The 26,392-nt window shown below is 31.1% G+C and overlaps 1 protein-coding gene across 1 annotated transcript in view; it reads left to right on the plus strand.

Moving 5' to 3' along the window:
- The first annotated feature begins 209 nt into the window (after positions 1–209).
- The window catches only part of LOC111696881 (TOG array regulator of axonemal microtubules protein 1), a 32,767-nt gene continuing 6,584 nt past the window's right edge, over positions 210–26,392 (plus strand). Inside the window, exons 1-20 of the mRNA XM_023466645.1 lie at positions 210–763; positions 1,003–1,198; positions 2,052–2,133; positions 3,149–3,193; positions 3,523–3,686; positions 3,978–4,089; positions 5,588–5,695; positions 5,801–5,877; positions 6,259–6,334; positions 8,089–8,156; positions 8,812–8,891; positions 9,532–9,622; positions 10,526–10,568; positions 12,851–12,966; positions 13,752–13,885; positions 14,319–14,410; positions 16,767–16,859; positions 17,355–17,421; positions 23,384–23,568; positions 25,333–25,475. Coding sequence (XP_023322413.1) covers positions 658–763; positions 1,003–1,198; positions 2,052–2,133; positions 3,149–3,193; positions 3,523–3,686; positions 3,978–4,089; positions 5,588–5,695; positions 5,801–5,877; positions 6,259–6,334; positions 8,089–8,156; positions 8,812–8,891; positions 9,532–9,622; positions 10,526–10,568; positions 12,851–12,966; positions 13,752–13,885; positions 14,319–14,410; positions 16,767–16,859; positions 17,355–17,421; positions 23,384–23,568; positions 25,333–25,475 — 2,078 coding nt within the window. The 5' untranslated portion in view covers positions 210–657. The remainder of the gene's footprint in view (positions 764–1,002; positions 1,199–2,051; positions 2,134–3,148; positions 3,194–3,522; positions 3,687–3,977; positions 4,090–5,587; positions 5,696–5,800; positions 5,878–6,258; positions 6,335–8,088; positions 8,157–8,811; positions 8,892–9,531; positions 9,623–10,525; positions 10,569–12,850; positions 12,967–13,751; positions 13,886–14,318; positions 14,411–16,766; positions 16,860–17,354; positions 17,422–23,383; positions 23,569–25,332; positions 25,476–26,392) is intronic.

Here is a 26,392-nt window from a genome sequence, read left to right on the forward strand (position 1 = left end):
ATGAAATACGATTATTTTATATAAGAATTTAATTTAAAAAGTGAAAGTATGAATCAAGGATGGTTTATATAACATTGCAACTAGTCAAATGGTGGTGTAATTATGGAGTACAACTTGTTTCAAACTAGGACAAGGGAAAGGAAAGCGTAAAAATTTGTTAAAGAATAAAAATATGAGGAAAATTTTCGCAAGGTTTATATAAAAATTAAGATGAACTTTAAATTTGTTGACTAAAATTTGAATAAAGGGACAAACGAAACAGTTCTGAAAATGTGTAAAATAAAGGGAAAGATGGAAGAAAGAATTAAGGGAGGAAAGCCGAAATATAGATCAAAATCTGTCTGCTTGATGTTAAATATGTCATATTATTGATCGAATATATATAGAGAGCTAAATGCTATATTTGCAATAATTCTACAGCGTTTTTAGGGTTTAGAAGAATACAAAATAAAACACAATTTTTATATAAACTGCAGGAAGTACATTTCCCATTAGATTGCAATCTTGCATCTTTTCAATTATAACTCCTCCAACTCCTCCTATTAAAGAGCTATCTGGAGAAGAACAAAAATATTTTGAATTTTTAATAACTAATAAATGTGTTAAGACGTAAAATCAATATTAAAGGAGCTACGAGGTAACAAGTTAATATTGCATATGTTATCAACTTATTTTCAGATTGCATTGCATATATTAAAATGGAATCCTGGTGATACAAGAAAAATTATAAATGACGACCTATCCATGTTTAGTTCTCTTATCAGTAAGTTATTACCTATGTTAAGAGATTAGAATATGATTGGTTAAATTTGTTATGCATAAAGATAAACAATTTCAAATATTAATTGGGTTATTAATTTTTTGAATTTAAGGTTTAAGGGCCGTTATCAATACTTTTGTATTTAAACATTTTAGATCTGGTTGGTCAGAAAATCAAACAGTTTATGTTTTTTTAAATTTAAAATGACAAAAACTGAATTTTATGATTTCTTGTTTTTACAGATATGATCTACAATCGGCCTACTGCCTTCCCTCCAGGTGGAATGAGAGTAGGGGGCGTGGTTGGGGGTGTAGTAGGAGGAGTAATCCTGCCCCAGTCCTACCGAAGATCAAGTCCTGGAAGATCTCGTGAGAGCTCTCCTGGGAGTGAGGCTGGATTAGAGGGATTATCAAAACAGGATCTTCTTATCACTCTCAGGTATCCATTGCTGGCCGAATTTAAAGAATTTGAGCCGAGGCTTAAATTTAATACGCGGCTCAAATATGGTTGCTTTCGCTTAAATTTGTAATCAATGTTTCAAGATTTAAGCCGGCGCTCAATTGAAATTAGTTTTTTGGTGGATTTGAGACACCGCTCAAATTAATTAAATTCGGACTCAGATCCATATTTTTGAATAAGAGAAGTAGCTGAACTTATTTCCTTTATTAAAGGAACTGTAAGTAGACGAATTTCAAGAGACTGCCAATTTAAAGTGACATGTCCAATTTAAAGTGACATGCCCAATAAAGTGACATGTCAAATTTAAAGTGACATGTCCAATTTAAAGTGACATGACCAATTTAAAGTGACATGTCCAATTTAAAGTGACATGTCCAATTTTAAGTGACTTGTCCTATTTAAAGTGACATGTGCAATTTAAAGTGACATGACCAATGAAGTGACATGTCCAATTTAAGTTGACATGTCCAATTTAAAGTGGCATGTCCAATTTAAAACTGTGCCTTTAAACTTTTCACTTGAAAATTGATTATTTGCAAATGGGGGTTTCCTATTAAAGTTACTGGCGGATTTGTGCTGCAGAGTCCATGGAGGAAATCTAAATTAAACCCTATTTAAGCATTCAAATCGAAATATCTACCACATTATTGACCTGAAGAAGGGTTCAGCTTTTAATGGTATACCGTAATGAATCGGCCTATCCCTTTAAAAATACGCTTACAATCTCATTATATAATCGTAACCTTTTCCCTTTCTCTGAAATTAATTATTGATATAATTAATGTCAAATAGATTGATATTTAGACATATTTATATATTTATATATTTTCAGGAGAAAACTGGAGCACAATGAACTTAGCAGAAGTAGTTTTGATAAAAGAGAAATATTTTTGAAACTAGGAGACATATTACAGGTATTAACCCTATTTAGCCTGACGTCTGTTTTACTTACTGGCTTCCGGGGGGGGGGGGGTAAATTGATCACCCCTCTATTTCCATATTGTGATACAAATCTGTAACATTTGATACGTTTTTGGAAAGCCCTTGGGCTTTACTTCAATGATCTTCGTAAAAAAATAACAAATTGGCAAAAATCCAAATATTTATTGCGAAATCTAGTAATAAAGCAAAAACTGTGCAAATTATACATTTTTGAAAAGCCTTTGACAAAGCAAATTTAAATGTGCAAAAACATTTGCAAAATTTTTAAAAACCTAAATATGTGCAAAGAGCTATAAAATGTTGAAATCCATTGACTGGAAGCAGGTCTAAATAAAGATTTAGTCTCAGTATAGGTAAAATAAGGAATCTAGGCAGTATGCTTAAAGACTCTAGCAGCAGGTATAAAAGCCCAGATTTTAGCTTTATCTAAGGAGCATTACAGTTAGACATATCCCAAAAAACGGATGGGGAGGTCAAAGTGACCACCCATCTTCAGGCCAGATAGGGTTAAGCTACAGTGGTCTCCAAAATATTGTGACAACAAGCAAATCTAACGATATGGTAAAACATTGTACTGCGTTCCAACACTTTGACAATTTTTTATCTTTGCAATCTGAATCAAGAACCATAGATAACGTGATTTTCTAAATTAGATTTTCCTAAACTGTGTGTGTTTATATATTTCTTTTTATTAAGGCAGTTGACATTCAAATGTCATAAGCTATTATCTTTTTGTACTCATGATATGCGATGAAAACTTTAAAATTAAAAAGACAGTAAAAGAGGTTTAAACAATTCCAAAATATTAGCTTTACAATTATGATTTGTTGTTTATTTTATGGAACATTTGTTGTTTATTTTATGGAACATTTGTTGGATTTTGCGGTTGCCATGGAAATGCCAACAGTACATTTAATATATTATTGAACATTGTAAATAATTTTACTAGATAATAAAATCAACTACATTAATTTTTATTTTATTCAGGATGAGGATACACAATTACAAGAGACAGCTCTCCTTCTTATTCAGGTGATACCCCCCCCCCCTCTCCCTCCTTTCTTACATGTTCCTGATCTGAGTCTATTTAAAGAAGAATCATAAATCTTTTCTTCATTCCTAGCTTTCATGCTTAATTCAACTGTAAAACAATGGCAAATATTTATTAGCTAATATTAGAAAATCGCATGACTGAAACTGAGCCCAGTAGCATGACTTTCATAAAAAAACTGAAATAAAATCAAATAATACTAATTTAAACTTCAATGTGGGTCATTTGAGCTGTTTATACAAATGGTTAAAAAATGTTGCAAAAAAATTAACCCTAATAGAACTATCGTTGATGATAAGTTTTGTTTTAGGATATTTTACCCCACCTGGGGCCTGATATGGACACGTGTATGACACAGCTGATAAGTGCCCTGGTGCCGCAACTTGGAAGCGAGAACATCTCTCAACGGAAGACGACTGTTCATATTCTTCAAATTTATCTGAAGTTTAGTAATGATGTCCAAACAGTACTAAGGTAATTTATAAATTATTATCTCATATTTGATTTGATGCAGTGGTAGGCGATTATATCAATTCAGTGAAGACAATTTTTTATTTCAATTTTAATTATATCAAAGTGTTAAACAGCATGGATATACATAAACCTGGAAGTCCAGAGAAGCTGTCAGTTAAAAATCTTCTAGAAGATTACTTGTAAACTTGTAATTCGACCAAAGTTTGTTAATAATCGTCTTCATTGTATTGTTATAATCGCCTACCACTGTATATTGTGTTTGTCAAGTCTCCTAAGCCTGAAACTATTTAGAAATATTGTCCAATATGGTTTGGAAAGCGGAGATAAGAGTGTAGTACACGAAACATTGATTTCCATTCCTATTCTTTTCCCCCCAGACTTCGATACTAGATACGGCAGCAAGGTAAGACATTCATTATTAGCTATTTCTAACACTTTTATTTTGGTTCGCAGTTCTTTCTAGTTTTTGAACAGAAATGAATTAAGTCTTTGCCACAAACTATCCCTATATCTTTGCAACCCGATGTCGTAGACCTCATATGTTTCAAATTATAAATTTTGTTAAATCAAATAGCTAAAGTTTGAAATATCAAAGATTTATACTATCAGGTTTGAAAGATATAGTGATAAGCAAATTTGAGTTTGTGGCAAAAAGTCAGTTCTTTTTTTCTTTATCGAGAGGGTTCAAACCAAAATTTGATTTCAAATTATTTTCTTTTAAATTTATCAAAAAAAATTCAAGAAATATATATATTTTTTGGAGATAATTCGGAAACCATTGAAATTTTATTGCACGATGATTACTTTATAGCAAGTATTAAATGAAATTTAACTTTAAGTGACCAGAAGTGACTCAATAGTTTTCTAAAACTGTATTTATTTTCTAGTTTTGTATATGGTGAAAATTTGTGAAAATTTTGCCAAAGCTACTAAGCTGAAATTTAGTACAAATATTCGAATCGAAAAATGTAAAACTAAATGCCTTATTTTTTCTAAAGAAAGGATTAATTATAATTAAATAACCCCAATTTTATTGAATGAATTACCCTTACCATTTGTTAACGACTTAAAACATTTAGGAAATGTTCTGCAAAGTGCTAATTCAATGACCATAGATTGCAATAAAAAACGAGCTATTTTCATTTCAAAAATTCATTCCCTTAACCAAGAATTTTATTTTAACAGTCCTGATGTTATTTTGAAACTGTATAATATTTACTGCTGTAGTTTTTATGGATCTAGTATTTGGGACTTGAGTTCCCAATGTGTTTCAAAATTGTATACAGCATGGAATACTGCTATTAGAATTCTTTTTAATGTACCTAGAGATACGCATAAGTACTTGATTGAAAGTATTTCACAATGTTTACATGTAAAAACCATGTTAGCTAGAAGATGTGTGTCTTTCTATGAGACTATTGAAGCAAGTTCTAAGCTTTGCATTAGATTTCTTTCTAATTTATGTAAAAATGACCTCAACACAGTTCTTGGCAGAAATTTATTTTGTATTGCAAATGATTGTTCTGTAAATCCTTCCGATCTTAGTAAAATTTAGTTAAGAAACAAATGAAATATTTTGATGTCCCATTGGAACATGAATGGAAAGTTCCGGTTTTACAAGAACTTTAAAGTACAAGAATGAATAATTTATATGTTGAAGGATTCGATGATTACGTAATAACTGAAATGATAAATATGTACGTTATGTAGTGAGTAAAAATCAATGTTTTCTATTTGTGCATAATTTTGCATATTTTTTCTCTTTTCTTTTGGAAACCTGTATTTTCAAAAAAAATTTATTTAAACAAATTTTAACTACACCATTTATATATGTATTTATATCTTTGTGTGTGAATAAATCTTTATAATATAATAATAATATAATATATAACTCTGTTTAGAATCTATATATGCTAGTGAGTGGATTAGCTAGAAAGCTAACTGAAGTCGAGTATAGAGTTCAAGCATATTTAGCGATTAATAAGATATCTGATGTAGTCGGTCAAAAGGAATCAATATTTGTCAAAACGCAAAACGCTTAATTACAATTAAATTAATTTTTTTATTATTTCTTTATTAATATTTAGCGAGGAAGAAATATTGATGTTTATTAGATCTTTATATCTTACTTAAACAAGTTAAACTACGAACAGAGGAAAGTCTGGCAGGAGCTGAGTGAGTCAAGATCCAGGTAGAAATCAGGATTAAAGGGACTGTCCACGAAATCGGGATTAAAGGGACTGTCAACGCAATTTCAAGTGACTCACTTCTCAGAGAATGGTTTTTATTATTCACAACAGTTGCCTAATTTTCTGAAAAGTGACTTTCTACAGAAAAAATAGAGGAAATTGTAGTACACTTAGAAAACAACGATATCTTCCACATTATTTATTAAAAAGTATTTAAAAAGTGTACTGTTGTGCATCGGGCCTAACCCTATTTAAATGATAAAGGGTCATTTGTAATTACAACGACAGACTCTAAAGATATAAAAGATGTAAAAATATCTAAACTCGTATAATATTACAATATTTGAAGGATGGATCAAAATTTTATAATTTTATTTTCCTAGGTTCGGGAGCGAAGGTGGAGTAGTAGGACGGAAACTCTCTCGTAGTTGGAGTGAGTTTGGATCCATTGATCCCCAGGTATATTGGATCAATTGATCCACAGCTATATCGGATCCATTGATCCACAGTTATATTGGATTCATTGATCCTTAGGTAATTGGATCCATTGATCAACAGGTATATTTGATCCATTGATCCACAGCTATATCGGATCCATTGATCCTTAGGTAATTGGATCCATTGATATCAGTAATGTTATATGTAATGATCCACAAGTATATTGGATGCATCGATCCCAAATAAGTATATTGGATATATTGATTCCAAGTATATTGAATCCAGTATCCACTGATTCCAAGATATAATGGATCCATTAATTTCCAGGTATATTGGATCCCTTGATCCCCAGGTATCGATCTATTGATTCCAAGATTTATTTGATACATTGATCCACAGGTTTATTGGATTCATTGATCCAAAGGTATATTGTATTCATTGATCCACAGGTATATTGGATCCATTGATCCGTAGTATATTGGATCCATTGATCCACAGGTAAATTGGATCAATTGATCCCTGATATATTGGATCCATTGATGTCCAGGTATATTGGATTCATTGATCCCAAGGTAAATTGGATGAATTGATCCCTGATATATTGGATCCCTTGATGTCCAGGTATATTGGATCCATTGATCAACAGGTATATTGGATCCATTGATCAACAGGTATTTTGGATCCATTGATCCCCAGGTATATCGGATCTATTGATCCTTAAGTTTATTCTTAGGTAATTGGATCCATTGATATCAGTAATGGTAGATGTAATGATCCACAAGTATATTGGATGCATTGATCCCAAATAAGTATATTGGATACATTGATTCCAAGTATATTGAATCCAGTATCCACTGATTCCAAGATATAATGGATCCATTAATTTCAAGGTATATTAGATCCATTGATCACCAGGTATATTGGATCCATTGATCCCCAGGTATAGTGGATCTATTGATTCCAAGGTATAGTGGATCTATTGATTCCAAAGTATAGTGGATCCATTGATCCACAGGTATATTGGATTCATTGGTCCACAGGTACATTGCATCCATTGATCCCAAGGTATATTGGATCAATTGATCCCTGATATTTGGATCCATTGATGTCCAGGTATATTGGATCCATTGATCCCAAGGTATATTGGTTCCATTGATCCAAAGGTATATTGGATCCATTGATCCTAAGGTATATTGTATCCATTGATCCAAAGGTATATTGGATTTATTGATTCCAAGGTATAGTGGATCAATCGATCCACAGGTATATTGGATCCATTGATCCACAGGTAAATTGGATTCATTGATCCCCTGGTATATTGGATCTATTGATCCATGATATTTTGGATCCATTGATCCTCATGTATATCGGGTCCACTATATCTATCTCCAAGAAAAATCTTTAATATACGCCTAAAAAGTCTAACTATCTACAAAATACTATCCATCAAATTCTCATTTTTACAGAGTTTCATGTCGTCATTACAATCCAATTCTTTGTAATTATCTCTGTAAACCACTGATTAATTGATTTCTAAGATAAATGATTTCATTGACTTCAAATAAAATTTCTTTGTTTGTCAAGATACCATTTTAATTTATAGAATATATCTTTTAGAGTTTTAGAGGATTTCAACTTTTCCGTCTAAAAGTCGTTGTAGCCGTTTGATTGTTATTTTAAAAATTTCCCTGAAAACTGATATTTAATAATAGAATTTTTAATAAGAAAGATTATCCTAAAGTAAACATGATAAAAACAAAAATATTTTATTTAAGATTATAGAAAAGCTGATGAACGAGGACGAATATAAGACTAGACTCCAGGGAGCTGATGAATTAAGCAGGTCAACTTATACACTTGTCCACACTCAACTTATGTACATTTGAATCTGAGCTGAACCGACCTTTACGGTCCTAGTTTGTACCGCCTGCGCCCGGTGTCTATATTAAGAAATTTAATATAGACAAGTACTATTAAAATTGAAAGTTCCACTATCTGAATAACAATATTTTGCTGTTTATTTTTTTCTTTGACAAAGGTTTGTGAATAGGCCATTTAACTCTTCAAATGGTGGGCCCTTGAAATTAAGTCTATACTCCGTTTTACCAGAAGTGAATTCAATATTGATCTGTATCAATCATATTTTTATCTGATGTTTCTGTATTTTGATAAAATGTTCTTCACTTGAACCAGCTAAATCCTGTATTTGTCATATTGATATTTATAGTTGATATTGGACTTTTAATCACAAGAAAATCTTATTGGTTTCTTTACGGCGCTCCTCTGAGTCAAATGAAGTTTTGTTTTGGAGTCAAGTCTTTAGACTAATGAAATATAGATTAAGCAAAATAAGGGAATTGAGTCGTCTTTGACACAAACTTTAATATTCTTATCACTATATCTTTGCAACCTGAAGGTGTAAACTGTAAACCTGGTATATTTCAATTTTAAATATATGTTTTGGTAGAATTCATATTAAATATCTATATATGTTACAGGGCCCTGAAGACTATGCCTGACATAACAGTTTTAATCCCACAGCTCAGAGTATTCTTTAACTTCTTGGACTCTCTTTTAGGAACATCATTTCATTAAACAATTCGAAATTTTAGATTTGGCAATTTTTCATTTTTTTGTTTATGATTTTTGACATTTTTGAATATTGATTTTGGTTGGTTTAATATCGTTAGAACTAAAGTGGGTCAACACAGACCAAAATATATTACAACAAATATGGAATTAACATCTATTATATTTAATCTATGAGGTTTGGAACATCCACAACACCGAATTTTAAATAAACTTTTGAAGATTTAGCATTTGGTATTCTTTTAAAATTGCCTCTTTTTTGCCATGAATCTTAATTCAATGTCAAATAATTACTTTTTAGTTTTACATTAAACGCCCATTTTTTATCCTCTTATTATTGACAATTTTTATCAACATAGTTTTATGTCAAAGAATCTCTTTTATTTTTACAGTAAAACCGTTCATTTTGTTAAATATACTGTGGCCGAATTTAAAGAATTTGAGCGGCGGTTTAAATATGGTTGGTACCACTTAAAATTGTATCAAATGTTTCAAGATTTAAGCCGGCGCTTAATTTAAACCAGGTTTTGGCGGATTTAAACCGCGGCTCAAATTCTTTAAATTTCATCTCTGGTTTAATAATGTAAAGAAACATTTGAATGATCAACAATATTATGATGTTTTCTCAGAAGAAGGAAATTTCCGTTTGACCCTGATAGTTCTGGATATGTATATTACACTAGTAGATCGGCTTAAAACTAAAATTAAACCTCATCTTAGGTGAGCATTAAAGGGACTCTTGACGTAATTACAAGATTCCGATTTACAACGGTACCTTAGCCCTTTATCGGGTTTAAAGGGACTCTTGACGTAATTACAAGATTCCGATTTACAACGGTACCTTATCCCTTTATCGGGTTTAAAAGATTTAATATTGATTATTAAGTCTAGCCTTAAATCTGCTTAATAAGCTTGCAGACCGCAAGTCTCTTAAATCTGCTTAATAAGCTTGCAGACCGCAAGTCTCTTAAATCTGCTTAGTAAGCTCGCAGACCGCAAGTCTCTTAAATCTGCTTAATAAGCTCGCAGACCGCAAGTCTCTTAAATCTGCTTAATAAGTCACTTTAGAAGAGAACCCCATTTGAAAAACATTAATTATCCGAAAGAAAATAAGTATAACTCCATCATTTTGGCAAGGACAAAGTTTATAGAGTACCTCGTGAATTGGACTTTTAAAATAAAAATGAAAATTACATTTCAGGCCTTGTACAATAAGCAGTTAATAAAAACTGGAAATTTTAATTTGTCTTTATTAAAACTTATTGTAAACCAAACAGGCTAAAGATAGTTCATGAATTAAAATATCAAAGGTCTACGACCTTATGTTACAAATAATAATAACAATGATAATGATAATACTAATAGTGATAATAATAATAATAATAATAATATAATAATAATAATAATAATAATAATAATAATAATAATAATAATAATAATAATAATAATAATAATAATAATAATGATGATAATAATAATAATAATAATAATAATAATGATAATAAAAAAAATTATAATAATAATAAGAAATATTATAATAATAATATTAACAATTTATAAAATTAGATTTTGAGCAGAGTAATTATTTAATTGTTCTTTATTAAATGAAAATATTTGTTTCAGATCTCTGATTTCTTCTCTACTAAAGTACTCTGGAGAAAGCAAGGAACCGTTTACTATTAACTAATCATTAAACCTTTAGTTTTATTCATTTTCACCATCAGTGAGAAACAGAAAACTCTGGAATAAGAAGACATCTTTAACATACAAGCAATTATTTAAAATAGTCAAATGAACATAAGTTACAGCAGTTGTGCAGTGTACACAGACCTATTTCACTTAATAAGTGATTTATAAAACTATTCGCCAAATGTAACATTGCTTTAATGTCGTCATCCTATTCCACTGTTCTCTGGTTTTCACTGTGGTTTAAAGTTTAATTTATTCTATTTTTTGGGTTAACATTTTTTTTGTAGTTCATGATGAAAATAGTTTGATGGCTGATATTTGAAGTTTTAAAAACTCATATGACTTTATGACTTTATGACACCACGTGCTCTCATGGATTTATGCAATTATAATATCTCGTGCAGATTTATGCATTTCTTATATCACGTGCTTTCATGGATTTATTCATTCATTCACGTTGTCATCGGTCCTTGCATGGATGATGTCACGTGCTGACAATGGTGCAAGCATTTATGATGTTAAGGGCTCGCATTGATTATTGCATGCATGATGTCACGTGCTGTCATTGCAATAGTTTGAGAATTTGTGATGTGACATGCCATTGATTAATCCATTGATGATGTCACGTACTGTCAATGGTGCAAGCATTTATGTAGCATTGATTATTGCATGGATGATGTCACGTGCTGTCAATGGTACAGGAACAAGTGTTGTCACGTGCTGTGATCGATTTATGCATTTTTGTTTGTTTGGTTTCTTGCACTATAATGGTATAGTCGTGTTTAGTTCTATTTACAAATTACCTAGTATTGTTTACAAACTTGACACATAGTTTCATAACAACAAGGTCGAGTTAATAAAACAAATAATATCTGGATCAATACATGCAATTAGATCATTAGATTATCAGATATCACATGATCATATGATCCATGAAGTAAATCAATTAAACTCATTTTAAGATAAATTTTATTCGATTCTATGATTCTATCAATTTATCATTGAATTGATAGATCAATGAATCATTAGATTAATGGATCATTAGAGTAATGGATCATTAGATCATTAGATCATTAGATCATTAGATCATTAGATCATTAGATCATTAGATCATTGGATCATTAGATCATGGATCATTAAAGTACATACTGTTATTTATTAGATTATTGGATCGTATATTTTTACATAAATAATGTATTGTCAAAGTTTGAAAGCTGTTTACACCATCAGGTTGCAAAAAATAAGATTATTAGAAAATTAGAATATGAAAACTAAGAAGTTAGAAGCTCTGAATAGAGTAAAACATTTTCCTGCTGCGTAGAAAACTCGAACTTTTTATTCTTTATTTAAAAGTTTAATTAATAATTCTTTATATAGTTGACAGCCCAAAGATTAAACTAAACTAAAAACCTCGAGGTTGAGCCACGGCGTAAAAACCTGACGTCAGCAACAAATTATTAATTAATAATGCATTCACAGTCTGAGCTTGTTGACTTGGGTTCATTGCTCTGAATTAAACAACTAATTAATAAATCTTTACAAAAATCTAGATGATAAATAATTGGTCTATTAAACTTTACGTACAGTGGGTTCATAAAACTGTAGAATAGGAAGACAACAAGAGCAATTATGCAGATTTATTGAAATATTTTAGATAATGTTGGTTGATTACATTAACTCCTAACAATATTTGGTTTGGTAGATGGTTGTAATATTTGGTTTGGTAGATGTTTCTAATATTTGGTTTGGTAAATGGTTGTAATATTTGGTTTGGTGGATATTTCCAATATTTGGTTTGGTAGATGATTGTACCATTTGGTTTGGTAGATGGTTTGGTAGAAGGGTGTACAATATGGTTTGGTAATACTTGGTTTGGTAGGCGGTTGTAAATATTTGATTTGTTAGATGATTGTACTATTTGGTTTGGTAAATGGTTTTAATATTTGGTTTGGTAGATGATGTAAATATTTGGTTTGGTAAATGGTTCAAATATTTGGTTTGGTAGATGGTTGTACCATTTGGTTTGTTAGATGGTTGTAATATTTGGTTTGGTAAATGGTTTTAATATTTGGTTTGGTAGATAATTGTAAATATTTGGTTTGGTAGATGGTTGTACCATTTGGTTTGGTAGATGGTTTGGTAGAAGGGTGTACAATATGGTTTGGTAATATTTGGTTTGGTAGGTGGTTGTAAATATTTGGTTTGTTAGATGGTTGTAATATTTGGTTTGGTAAATGGTTTTAATATTTGGTTTGGTAGATGGTCGTAAGGATGGAGATATACCGGGTTCTGGAGAAGGTTTTATACGTCCTCAAACCCAACTCTGTCATGAATCAACTTCTAGATCATTTAGGAGATAAACGGGCAGCAACAAGGTAATTATGTACAATTTACTGTACAGTATCTACTGCATTTTTTCATTAAAATAAATGAATTTAAAAGGTTTGCAGCTAAAGGGTAACAATTAATGTTAGACAGACTGAATAATTTCTGTACAGTTGTCATGAAGGTTTCATCCTTTTATGGGAAACCATCAACTTTGTACATAAGGGGTACAATATTTTTATATTTGTACACAGGGATCTACAAAGGATGAGACTTCAGAGATGATTGTACAGAATGTTTACTGTTTGTTTCCATATACTCATGATTCCCTGCAACCGTAAACTTGTTTCTTTTTGCCTTAATCATTGAATAAACCATAACAAGATCGTCAAATTTCAAAAGTTAAGTCTTTACAGTCTCATCCTATGTGGGTAGAAGTGAACATAACATAGATTATTTTTTTCCATTTTTTGTTCTTGTACAAATTGATTTGATCACTTCTGAGCAGCTTGAGTTGGATTTGAAAAATATGACAATTGTTTTCGTTCGAACTAATTTTAATTCATCAAAATGCGCATGTCTAGCCTGCATTTAAAGGCTGAACATTTCTATGTTTAGGGAAGGTATTCTGAAATTTCTATGTTTAGGGAAGGTATACTTAACATTTCTATGTTAAGGGAAGGTATACTGAACATTTCTATGTTAAGGGAAGGTATACTGAACATTTCTATGTTTAAGGGAAGGTATTCTGAACATTTCTATGTTTAGGGAAGGTATATTGAACATATCTATGTTTAGGGAAGGTATACTAATTACTGAACATTTCTATGTTTAGGGAAGGTATTCTGAATATGATTATGTTTGGTTTGCTAAAGTTTCCAAGTTCTGAGTTTGACTTGAAGAATATTGCTGCTACTGTGGTTCCAACACTGGTCGATCCTAAGCGAAGGGTCCGACATGCTTCATTAGGTTAGTTAGTTAGCTGGTTGGTTAGTTAGTTAGTTAGTTAGATAGTTATTTAGTTAGTTAGTTAGTTATTTAGTTAGTTAGTTAGTTAGTTAGTTAGCTAGTTATTTAGTTAGTTAGTTAGTTAGCCATGTTACATTAGGTTATTTGGTTAGTCAATTATTGTTGTTTAAGAGAAAGTTAGACATTTTAAATTAGGTTAGTTGGTTAGTCACTTAGTGTTATCAAAGAGAGAGTTAAAAATGTTAAATTAGGTTATTTGTTTAGTCACTTAGTGTCATTAAAGAGAGGGTTAGACATTTATAATAAATTAGTTAGTCAGTTAGTCTTATCGAAGAAATTTTTCTTTGTACTTACTATTTCGTTATTTTGTAAATTGGAGATGGCAACTTTTTTAAACAACGAAGCAATATTTTGTATAAAGTTTTATTTTTAGAATGTGTAGCAATATTAGCAGCATTCTTGGGTCCATCAAAAGCAGTTCCATTGATGAGAGCCATAGAGTTACTGGAGAGCCATTTTGAAAAGGTAATATACATACAGTCAAGATTTTGTGATATAAAGTTTGATGTCGACAAAAATGAAAATGTTGCAGTCCAGTTTTTAAGTTCCTAATCTTCATAAAGTGTAACCGGCCATATAATTTTCATGCCACCCATATTTGTTTTGTAGCTCTGGATATAAAGAATGTTGGGACACAATTACTAAAAAATAGATGAAACCAAGGATTTAATTCAAGGAAAGATATTTCAGAGGTGTAGGCATCTTTTGTACTGCAGTGTACTGTCTCTGGTCGGTAAAGTAAACACAAGACGGATGTCGGAGGCTGACATGGTATCCATCTTTCACTTAAACAATCAATGACATATTCTGGTCATAGGAAACTATTATGTGAATTATCAAAATGCAATGCTTTTAACCTCCTCGGATACTAAACGAACACTGAGGTATCTATTCTTGTTTACAAATTCCGCCCAGAGAGAACTGGTTTCAATATGTACGCAGAGTATACGCAACTGCAGTTAACTTTCCTTGCACTAAATTCTTGGATGAAACAAATAAAACAATTTATATTTAAATGATTGATTTACATTGAAAACGTATAGAACATGATTTTTCAAAGAACAAAAAACAATAAAAGCATAAATGTTAGAACAAGCGAGTCAAATTACGAAAGAACTTCTACAGTCTTTGTATAAAATCAAAATGTCATATTCAATAATTATAACTTCTTCTCTTACATAAGGATAATCCACGTTTATTATTATCTAGCATGCTTTAATCCGGGTACATTGATTTGATAAATATTTGCTATAATGACAAATAAATAATAAATATGTTATGATCTAGATATTATTGTATTTTTAGTTGGTATATAAAGTTTAAAGATCGAGTATTTATTTAATATGATGAGCTTATTAACACTCTTTTCATGGTATTTGGTACATTATAGACGGGCCTGGTACCTCGTTGGATTCCGCCACAATTGGTCTCATGTGCTCTGCTGATTGGAATATATTATTTCTGTTTTATGAACACATGACTTAATTATTTCTATGGCATAATCGGGAACTGTTTTTAATCAAATGATAGGAATCCAAATCCAAAAATTTTAACACAATGTAAGACATAGAAAACAATGTTAAAACATTTAAAGTTAAAACTTATTAATCGACATATAATAAATACGCATTTTTGTATATATTCACAAATAATCAAAGAAAAAAAATTAAAAAGGGTAAAAAAGGGTGACACATGTTTCTACATTGAATTTCAATGGCTTTTCAAAAATAGAGTTTTTTTATCTGTAGCTTTAGTCAAAAAAAAAGTTATGGGCTATTTTAGATTTTTTTTTTCACAGAACGGGTTTTTTAACAAAAAAATCCTTTAAACTACTATTCATTAAAAGTCACAAAATTTCACGGTGATAGTGTCAAAAATGAGAGTGCTAGAACTAAAAAAACTTCAGGGGGCGTCAAACGCCCCCCCCCCCCCAGCCTGTTTAGGGTCAACCTATTTGCTTTGGAACAAAATCAACTAGACTGTCATCTTCCTTTCCTCAGTTTTCTGTAGATGACATTATTTTGAGACATGGCAGTCAGGATTTACATTTCATTATAATTCACAGTAGTATTACTTTAAATACAGCTACACCAGGCGCGCATTATATTTTTATTTAGATAGTATTACGTACTAGATTTATCTTTTACATAAGTTTAAGATGTCGTTAACATTTTCCGGAAAATTCCGGAACGATTGTTCCGTAAACCGGAATTTTCCGGAACAATATTCCGTAACGTTCTGTAAGTCCGAAACAACGTTCCGGAAATTTCCGGTTTACGAAAAAAATCGTTCCGGAAATCGTTCTGGAATTCCGGAACTTTTTGCATAATGGGAATGGAAAAAATTTCCGGATCATTTTCGTACGTAAACCGTAACCCTGAATTCTGGTGGAAACCCTACTACCTAGACGTAAGCTTGTTTATGTACTATTGTAAACTGTACAGGGTTCTGGTGTAGTGTATTGAATGCTGTACAAGCCCCACTATCTAGACGTCAGCTTGTGTATGTACTACTGTAAACTGTGCAGGGTTCTGGTGTATTGAATGCTGTACAGGCTCGACTATCTAGACGTCAGCTTGTGAATGTACTATTGTAAACTGTACAGGGTTCTGGTGTATTGAATACTGTACAGGCTCGACTATCTAGACGTCAGCTTGTGCATGTACTATTGTAAACTGTACAGGGTTCTGGTGTATTGAATACTGTACAGGCTTGACTATCTAGACGTCAGCTTGTGAATGTACTATTGTAAACTGTACAGGGTTCTGGTGTATTGAATGCTCTACAGGCTCGACTGTATGTACTATTGTAAACTGTACAGGGTTCTGGTGTATTGAATGCTGTACAGGCTCGACTATCTAGACGTCAGCTTGCTAAACTATCCCAGGGTGGATTAGTAGAATACGCTGTTCAGGTAAATTTTAAAAAATAGTTAGAATTATTGAATATTCTAGATCTTTTATGTGTTAACAGTCCCTTTAGTATTCTAGATCCTTTGTATTAGATAACATTCCCTTTAATATTCTAGATCCCTTGTATTAGATAACATTCCCTTTAATATTCTAGATCCCTTGTATTAGATAACAGTCCCTTTAATATTCTAGATCCCTTGTATTAGATAGCAGTCCCCTTTAATATTCTAGATCCCTTGTATTAGATAACAGTCCCTTTAATATTCTAGATCCCTTGTATTAGATAGCAGTCCCCTTAATATTCTAGATCCCTTGTATTAGATAGCAGTCCCTTTAATATTCTAGATCCTTTGTATTAGATAAGAGTCCCTTTAATATTCTAGATCCCTTGTATTATATCAGAGTCCCTTTAATACTCTAGATCCCTTGTATTAGATAACAGTCCCTTTAATATTCTAGATCCCTTGTATTAGATAACAGTCCCTTTAATATTGTAGATCCCAGTGTCTGGTCGAAGTCCTACTCGTGAGTCCTGGGATCATGATATAGAATGGATACTTGCAGGTATAGTATAGATAGACTCATATGCAAATAAAAAGACACAACTCATAGGATTTTCGAAGGAAAATATGAAAATGTCGTCTTCGTTGTCAAAAATCCTCAAAATTTTAAGAATGAAAATATTATGAAATATTAACTAAATACGAATGCTTCGAATTGATTTTGACATTTATAGGTTGTAATACCTGAATGATTAGTTTTAAAATTAATTTGATTATTTTAAATCTGAGTGGGAAAAATGCAACTTTGATTAAAATTGATGGGACAAATTTTTCATTTTTGNACATTTTCTAGAAATAATGTTTCATGTCATGATAATGAAACCTTCTTAGAACAATGAAATTTTTTATTGGAAATCAATATGATCTACATAACGAGGGGGGGGGGGGAGATTTTATATCACTTCCACCACTCATCAGATATTTAAAAAATTCACTTTGTTGTTTTTTTTTCACGTATTTATAAAGATGGCCTAATCGATAGAAGTCTTGTACATATAAAATCATAAAAATAAAATGCTAATTATCGTTATCTAACGCTGTTTTGTATTTTTAATGATGTCTCTCAACAAGAAGTTAAATCTCTAAAGATTGTAATTTTACTGAATAACAACTGAATAATCCTCGTGGACTGTGCAGTCGGGTTTTATCCAAATATCATGAAATAGTTTATTGCTGTTTAAAGTAAAAAGTCCCCTGAGACATGAATTTAATCGTTATAGTAAAACTAATATAAAAAACAATCTTCGTAACGTATTTTTGAAAATGTAGGAAGAGAATTGCTCATAAAGCCAACATTTGAAGATACTGTTATGTTAATTGACCCTCCATGCACCAAGGGCTGGGCACGTTCCAACTTTTTCTATACTGTCTCCTTAATGGTCATTTTTTTTAACGGCGTGAACGGTTTTTTCAATTTACGGCAATACCGTTCAAGGTTGTTTGTATGATTAACGGCGTTAATGGATTTACGACACATGCTATTACAAAATTTCAAAATAAAATTTTTAAGTTCCATCATATATATATATATATATATAAAGTGTGGAACTGGAGACATGTAAAAACATCAAAATACAAAGAACAATAGAAAAATAAAAAATGCTTGCCGTTTTTTACATTTTAAATTCGTTTTGTTTTCGTTTTCAATCGTTATATTTTTTTTCAAAAACCGCTAATTAGTTTCTTTAACGATTTAAAAATTTGAAGGTTTTGCCGTTCGTTAACGGACTCTTCCGTCAATTTTCGTAAACCTCCGTTTCGTTAATGTAATTTCGTCCAGTCCTAAGTTCCCAACGGGACCCATGAAAACTTTATCTCATTAATAATGTGGAAGATATTGTCGTTTTTTTGGGGTTCATTCATTCATATTCATATATTTATTCAACTACAAAGCATGAGATATTACAAATAAGCAATCACAATTTACTATGCGATAAATTAAAATACAGGGTGTTAATGATGGTAGTTACAGAAACAGAAATAAGCTAATAAAGTTTCAGTTGTTATAGTTTTTATATAAAATTATTCACACGATATACAGCTAGGTTTTTCGCATTTAACCCTCTCATAATTCTCAAGATAAATATTGATAACTCTTTGTTTAAATATTTTTGCAGATTTAGTTTCTTTAAGGTCAATTTCAATTTCATTCCACAATTTAGGAAACATTGCGGATGGAAAGCTTTCTAAATTTTTGTTTAAAACCCATTCTAATTTATATGATTTTGTTCTATTCGGTTCAGCTAAAGACTTAAACATATTTTGGAAGGAAGAGGGAAGGTTATCATTAAAGTATCCATGCATAAATGTCAGAACACAAAGTTTGCATGTATCATCAAGATTAAGAACTTTCAATTTTGAAAATAATGGATTTGAACGTGCCTTGAAAGAACTATTATTAACCGCTCAGATTGACTTTTTTGTAAGGATCTGTTTTTTGCAGTTTAAAGTTTTTAACCCCTCCCCAAGTAACAATTCCATATTCAATATGAGGCCTTACAAGAGAGTTATAAACAAGTAGACGAACATTTAATGGTAAGATATTCTTAATTTGAGACAAAGCAAAGATTGAGCTAGCAATTTTATTCGAGATATGTTCAATTTGAAAATCCCAGTTTAAAAATTCGTCAAGTTTAAGTCCAACAAATTTGAAATATTTTTTCACAAAGTCATTACCAATCCTTTCAAGTATCTCATTTCTATTGATATATTACAATTGTTGGGGTTAAAGTGCATATTTCTATTTCTAAATACTATATACTTTGTTTTGGAGACATTTAGTGACAAACGATTTGCTTGAAACCATTTTGCTGCTTTTTTTAGTTCAGTGTTGGCCTCAAGTATTAGGTTTGCAATGTCAGGAGATGACTTTAAAAAAACTAGTATCATCTGCAAAGAGGCTGGTAAAAAAAGATGTTGCTAGGGGCAAATCGTTTATATAAAGCAGAAACAGCAGGGGCCCTAGAACACTTCCTTGAGGAACGCCACATGTTATAATTCTTTCTGTCGAAAAAGCTCCATTTATACATACATATTGAGTTCTATTAACAAGATAATTTTTAAACCAGGTGTTGGCCACGTTTTTGAAACCAGAATGATTTAGTTTTTTTCAAAAGTATGTCTAAATCACAGCAATCAAAAGCTTTCTTTAAGTCTAGGAATATTCCAAGAGTAAATTCTGGTTAAGATTTATTAAGGTTTTCATAAATTTTATTCATTAAGTGCAAAAGTGGTTGATTTGTGTTATGCTTAGGTCTAAATCCATATTGGTGCTCGTAAAAGATGTTACACTTATTAAGATATCTGAACATTTGTATTGCAGCAATTTTTTCAAGTAGCTTACTCAAGTAGCTTAACAGTGTTTTACTCTTTTAATTTATAAATGTTTTCTTGCAGTAGAAATGGGCTAGTCACTTTTGTTGAGAACCATATTCATGAAAATAATCAAAATTAAATGTATTGATATAAATCTTTTGATTCGGGAATTGTCATGTTTTTAGAGAGGGTAACTTATAATCACGGCAAAAAAAAAACTCAAAAAAAATATAAATTTTTGTCGTAAAATTTATATATTTGAAAAATATTTTGTTGAATGAAGGAGTGGTGAATCCTTCTGTTAGATTATAAAGAATTCATCAGTATTGATAATCCAGGAACCATGTAATACAGTAGTTGCTAGTCTTCAAACCACTATACAACATCTCAGATTTAAGGAACCATGTAATACAGTAGTNTTACAGTATTTTTGAATTTAAAAAAAATCTATTTTTGGGAAATTTAAATACAATAAACATGAATATTATTTACAAAAATATTGATTCGAATATAAAAAAGATCCAACTTTGCTCGCTTAATTTTACAGTGTATACAACATCTCAGATTTAAGGAACCATGTAATATAGTAGTTCCTTGTCTTCAGTCCACTATACAACATCTCAGATTTAAAGATTTAAATTCAAAATTTTATACTTTTTAAAAGTTTTGTTCATGATAACTTTAATGGGACTGTTAGCGTAATATCAAGTGACCCTCCGTGCATAAATGGCTTGATATAACCGATTCTCAACTGTACCCTTGAACCCATTATCTGATCGAAGATGGAAAAGATATCGTCGTTTTTAGGTTTAAAAATAATTATATATGTTTTACTGCAGTAAACTTTTGCAGATAAACCGTAATCGTAAAGTATTCCAAATTATAAATATGGATATCTAATGTATGCTTGATCAGACACAGCTAATAAGGATATTATTTCGAACAAATAGTAGAACAAGGATTGTACCTAGTTCAAATAGTAGAACAAGGACTGTACCTAGTTCAAATAGTAGAACAAGGACCGTACCTAGCTCAAATAGAAGAACAAGGACTGTACCACTGTACCTAGTTCAAATAGTAGAACAAGGACCGTACCTAGTTCAAATAGAAGAACATGGACCGTACCTAGTTCAAATAGAAGAACAAGGGCCGTACCTAGTTCAAATAGTAGAACAAGGACCGTTCTTAGTTCAAATAGTAGAAAAAGGACCGTACCTAGTTCAAATAGTAGAACAAGGACCGTACCTAGTTCAAATAGTAGAACAAGGACCGTACCTAGTTCAAATAGTAGAAAAAGGACCCTACCCGGTTCAAATAGAAGAATAAGGACCGTACCTAGGTCAAATAGTAGAACAAGGACCATACCTAGTTCAAAAACCCCTTTTATATCAGACCATGTATTGTTAACAGAAGAAATATTTCGTTTTTTTATTAAAGGACTTGGTGTTTTAAAGCTTTCAATTTCTGCAGTTTGGTATTTCTTAACAAGACTAAACCTTTTTATTACAATTTTAGAAAAGTGAATATTATGTTATTTACTATGTTGAGAGCCGAACCAATGAAGTTGGTGAAAATCATAAATATCTTGGAACAAAAAAGTTCTTAAAACTTTTAATGAAAAATGTCGAAATAAAATGGCAGTAAAGGCACCTTCTCAATTAGGAATAGAACTATGTAAACAATAATTATTATACTTTTTGATAAACATTTGAAAAAAAATATATTTCAAAATTTAAATTTAAATTTTGCAATTTTACCGTTCTAACCGCAGCGCTGAGTCATTTTATAAAAGACTATGAAGTTCATAAAGGAGACTTCTTTGCTTCAAAACGAATTATTGAAGAAACATCAGAATGCTCAACGGATAATTCAAGTAGGAAACCTTACTTCAACAGAATTTAGAGTTACACCTTAGATTCAAGACCACATCTTAAAATTTAATATGCAGCAGAAACAAGGAGGGAAATTGACAGAATAGATTTGTTTATAAGATATGAAAAGAAAAAATCTTTCTCATTGACACTCAGATAAAAGTTCTAAAGGGACTGTAAGCGTAATTTAAAGAGACCTCTGTGCAAAGATGGCAATGTCCGATATACTTTTTAAAATTTGCAAAGCTTTTAATGACGTCGTTTAAAGGAATGGAGTCTTTGTAACAAACTCTGATTTTCTAATACCTATATTTTTCCACCTGCAATGTTGTAAACCTTTGATATTTCAAACTTAGATTCTTTCATCTAACAGAATTCAAACTTTGAAATATCTAAGGTCTACGGCTTTGGGTTGCAAAGATATGGGGATTAGAAAAAAACAGTTTGTGACAAAGACTCAATTCCTTTAACAGAAAAATATTTTTTATTATTTGATTTACCTTAATTTAATTAAAATATTAAAATATATTTAGACGGATTTCCCATGAACTCGCTGTTCAAGGGGATTATGCGACAAACAACTTTGAAGAATAAAAGATGAAACTAACTTTTATAATATTAAGTTGTTGTTTTTCTTTGAGAAATAGTTTGAAAAGAAAAAATAGTTTAAAGAGGTATTATTTCTAAAAATATTCTTTAATTTGTACTTTACTGTTTCTAACCATCACTACACAATTAAAATGACTTTTAAAAGGTAAAATTATATTTTGAACCTTTCAACGCATTGCAAAGTTCAAACTATGTTCATAAGTTATATATAAGACAATGGGGGGGGGGGGGGGGACAAAAAACAATCTCAAGGAAAATTAATGTTTTTGTTATCAATTCAACCTAAATCTTAATAAATCGTATTTATTGCAGCAATAAAGTCGAATTTCCTGGTTTTGATACTCTTTAGCAATCACCCATTTATTATTCATTTCTAATTAAAAATAGTATTGAACCTAGCTTCCAGAATGTATTTATAGATTTCGCGATGTTTACAATTAATTGCTTGCTGTTGTTATCAAGATGTCTTTTTAGTGGAAAAAAATTATAATTTTTGAGTCATTTAAATTATTTTATAAAGTTTGTTTACTGATTATTATGATATCAATTCTGATGTTGATCTTGATCTTAATTTCAATCTTAATCTTAATCTTAATCTTAATCTTAATCTTAATCTTAATCTTAATCTTAATCTTAATCTTAATCTTAGTCTTAATCTTATTCTTTTAGGATCTGGTTCAATCAGCTCTGGATCAGCTAGCAGCCGTCAGCAGGACGGGGAATCGTCAGCTGTTAGTCGTCAGCTGATCGGAGAAGCATCAGCTGACGATGTGTTTCATGTTCTTAGTCCTGCATCCTCATCTGTACATGCCCCTGTATCTCCTGTACATGTAAATGGAACTGCGGCATACCAGGTACATAATCCCGTTTGCATGCTGATATGTTCAATTATATGTACAGTTATTGTGTATTGTTATGTACTTTTATTCTTTACAAAATCTAAAAATATAACAATAAATATACTATTTAGGATAGAAAAGAGTTTTAGGTCTTCAATACAGTATAAATCTTTGTTGGCAGCTATGTCCAAAAATATATCTTCGATACTTGCAGTAGTCAGCAGGTGTATTAATTCAGCTTTGGCTTGTGAAATTGTGATATAAAACAATTTCAGTATCTGAAAACCATGTAGCATTTCAGTACTAGATACTTTATTGAAATATATGTCAGCCTCTGTATTATAGTAAACGATTTTGTATTGATAAACCCTTCAGCATGTCATGGTACATCACGCATACTGAATACTCATACATCATGCATATCTTGATATAGCAAACAGGAACTGTTTTTGTAGAATTCAATTCAAGTAATGTAGAATATTTTATTATTTTACTTAGGAGTCCGAGTAAGTAGTATTAAATTAAAATATCTTTAATAAAGTTTTTCCTTAAAGAGACTTTCGAAATTTTTTCACTTTATTTATAAAGTGGGATGTCCGATTTACAACAATATCTTGTCAGAATTTAAAACTTTCCAGGATAGAAAAACAACGATATCTTTCTCAGTTTTTCATTGATAAAGGTTTTAAGAGTACCATTGTTAATCTGACAAAGAGGTTACCTTGAAATTACGCCTGAACAGTCCCTTTAAAATGAAATATGAAAATAAAGTAAAGTGTAAAAAGAACTATAAAGAAAAGTAAGATTACAAAATAAAGTTTTTGTTCTAAGAATAATAACAATCAAAAAGTTTAATCCTGAAGGTATATTTAGTGCTGTATAAACCAAACCAAATATTGACGTCATTACAGAGATAGCTTGAGATATTAAACCAAACCAAACATTGACGCCATTCCAGAGATAACTTGGTATATTAAACCATACAAATTACCTGAGCCTGTAACTAATGAATTGAATAAGAAATATGAAATGAAGTTCGGAAGAAATCTTGTATTTTCTTGCATTAAAGGGACTGCAAGTGTAATTTCAAGAGACCCTCCATGCAAAGATGGCAATGCCTGATTTACAACGGTACCCTTGAAACTTTAATCTGATCAAAAATGTGGAAGATGGCGTCGTTTTCCTAACTCAAACAGTGTTTAATTTTTATAATTTCTTAGTTGCTTCTTAAAAGCTAGAAATGCGCATGTTAATGTAGCAGAGAAAGCACAAAGGAAAATGAACAGTTTAAAGAAACAAAATGATACTTTATAAGAGAAGCTTTTAAGCGTACCGCTGTTCACCGGTCATTGACATCTAGATTAATCAATATATATATATATAGGATAACAAGTTGACCTTATTTCGTCAATTTAAATTTTCTAGTTCATATTCAAATGAAATTGAGTCTTTGCAACAATCTCAAGTTTCCTAATCCTTATCTCTTAGCAAACAAAATAGTGTAATTATTTGATATTTTAATAATGATCTAACGGTCTTCATAGTTTGAAATGTTTAAGGTCTATACGAATTTAGTCTGCAAAAGTACAGAGATTAGAAAATCAGAGTTTGTTACATACAAAGACTCAATTCCTAGTTCAACACATTTTAATCATTATTTAAAAACTTTTTTCCTTCAAGCCAGGAAACCTAAGATCTGCGATTAATAAGGAATGCATTTTTCACCTCTTTCCTAAATGTTCAAAAAAATGCATAAGCATAAATAAGGTGTTTCTTTAGGTTCGTCGACCCTGGAGCAAAAGTACGGGAGAGAAGAGTTTAGGAGGAAAAGGTTTACTGGTTAAAACTGCCGGAACCGGAAAGAGAAGAAGTAAAAGTGAAGAAAATATTTGCGGTTCCCCAACGAACACTGATTCATCCAGGAAATAAAACATGTTTTAAAAGATTATAGATATACTAGCTTGGAATCCAGATTTCATTTTGGAGTCAACATATTCAACTATGAACTTTAAAACCTATAGACTAAGAACATTTCCGTGGTTCTACAGAGCTCCCCAATCAAAATTTGAGGCAAATCGGTCAAAGGGTTCCTGAGTTATGATCAAACGAAAAACAGAGATTTCTACTTTATATATATTCTAGCTTGGGAACCAAGCGTCCCCAAGGGGAATAAAAGTTAGTTCTACCGTTTACCCGCACCTTGTCGTAAATTACGATTTTAGTTATTTTTCCCGTTATAAGTTGACCCACTAAACTTAGAAACTCAAAACCAAACTAAGAACATTTACGTGGGTCTCTCGAGTACCCAATACAAATTTTAGAGACATCGGTCCAGGGGTTCCTGAGTTATGATCGGACAAACAAACAAGCAGACTAACAGAGATTACAACTTTATACATGTATATATATATGGTTCTATTCAAAATTTCCCATCTCTTTAGACGTAGTTCCAAGTGATCTTTCATTAAAAAAGATTGGCCTGCTTGATCCACAACAGTATCCTTCATTCACCTTTATTTGATCAATAATAGAGAAGATATCGTCGTTTTTCAATGACCACGTAATTGGCAATTTTTCAATGTCTAGTCACCCTTTCCTTTCGTTAGCGGTAGTCAATACCCGGTCATTTGATTTTCAATAAAATTATATTTAGAAAATAATCCCTGTTTGTATGTTTGTCCGATCATAACTCAGGAACTCCTGGACCGATTTGCCTCAAACTTTGATTGGGGAATTCGGGAGATCCACGAGAATGTTCTTAGCTTAGTTTTGAGATTTTAAGTTGGGTTGATTTTTATGGCGAAAATTTAGTTTCCCGATAAAATCGTTCAAATGCGGG

This window comes from Eurytemora carolleeae, unplaced genomic scaffold, assembly GCF_000591075.1.
Source record: "Eurytemora carolleeae unplaced genomic scaffold, Eaff_2.0 scaffold186, whole genome shotgun sequence".
Taxonomy (NCBI): domain Eukaryota; kingdom Metazoa; phylum Arthropoda; class Copepoda; order Calanoida; family Temoridae; genus Eurytemora; species Eurytemora carolleeae.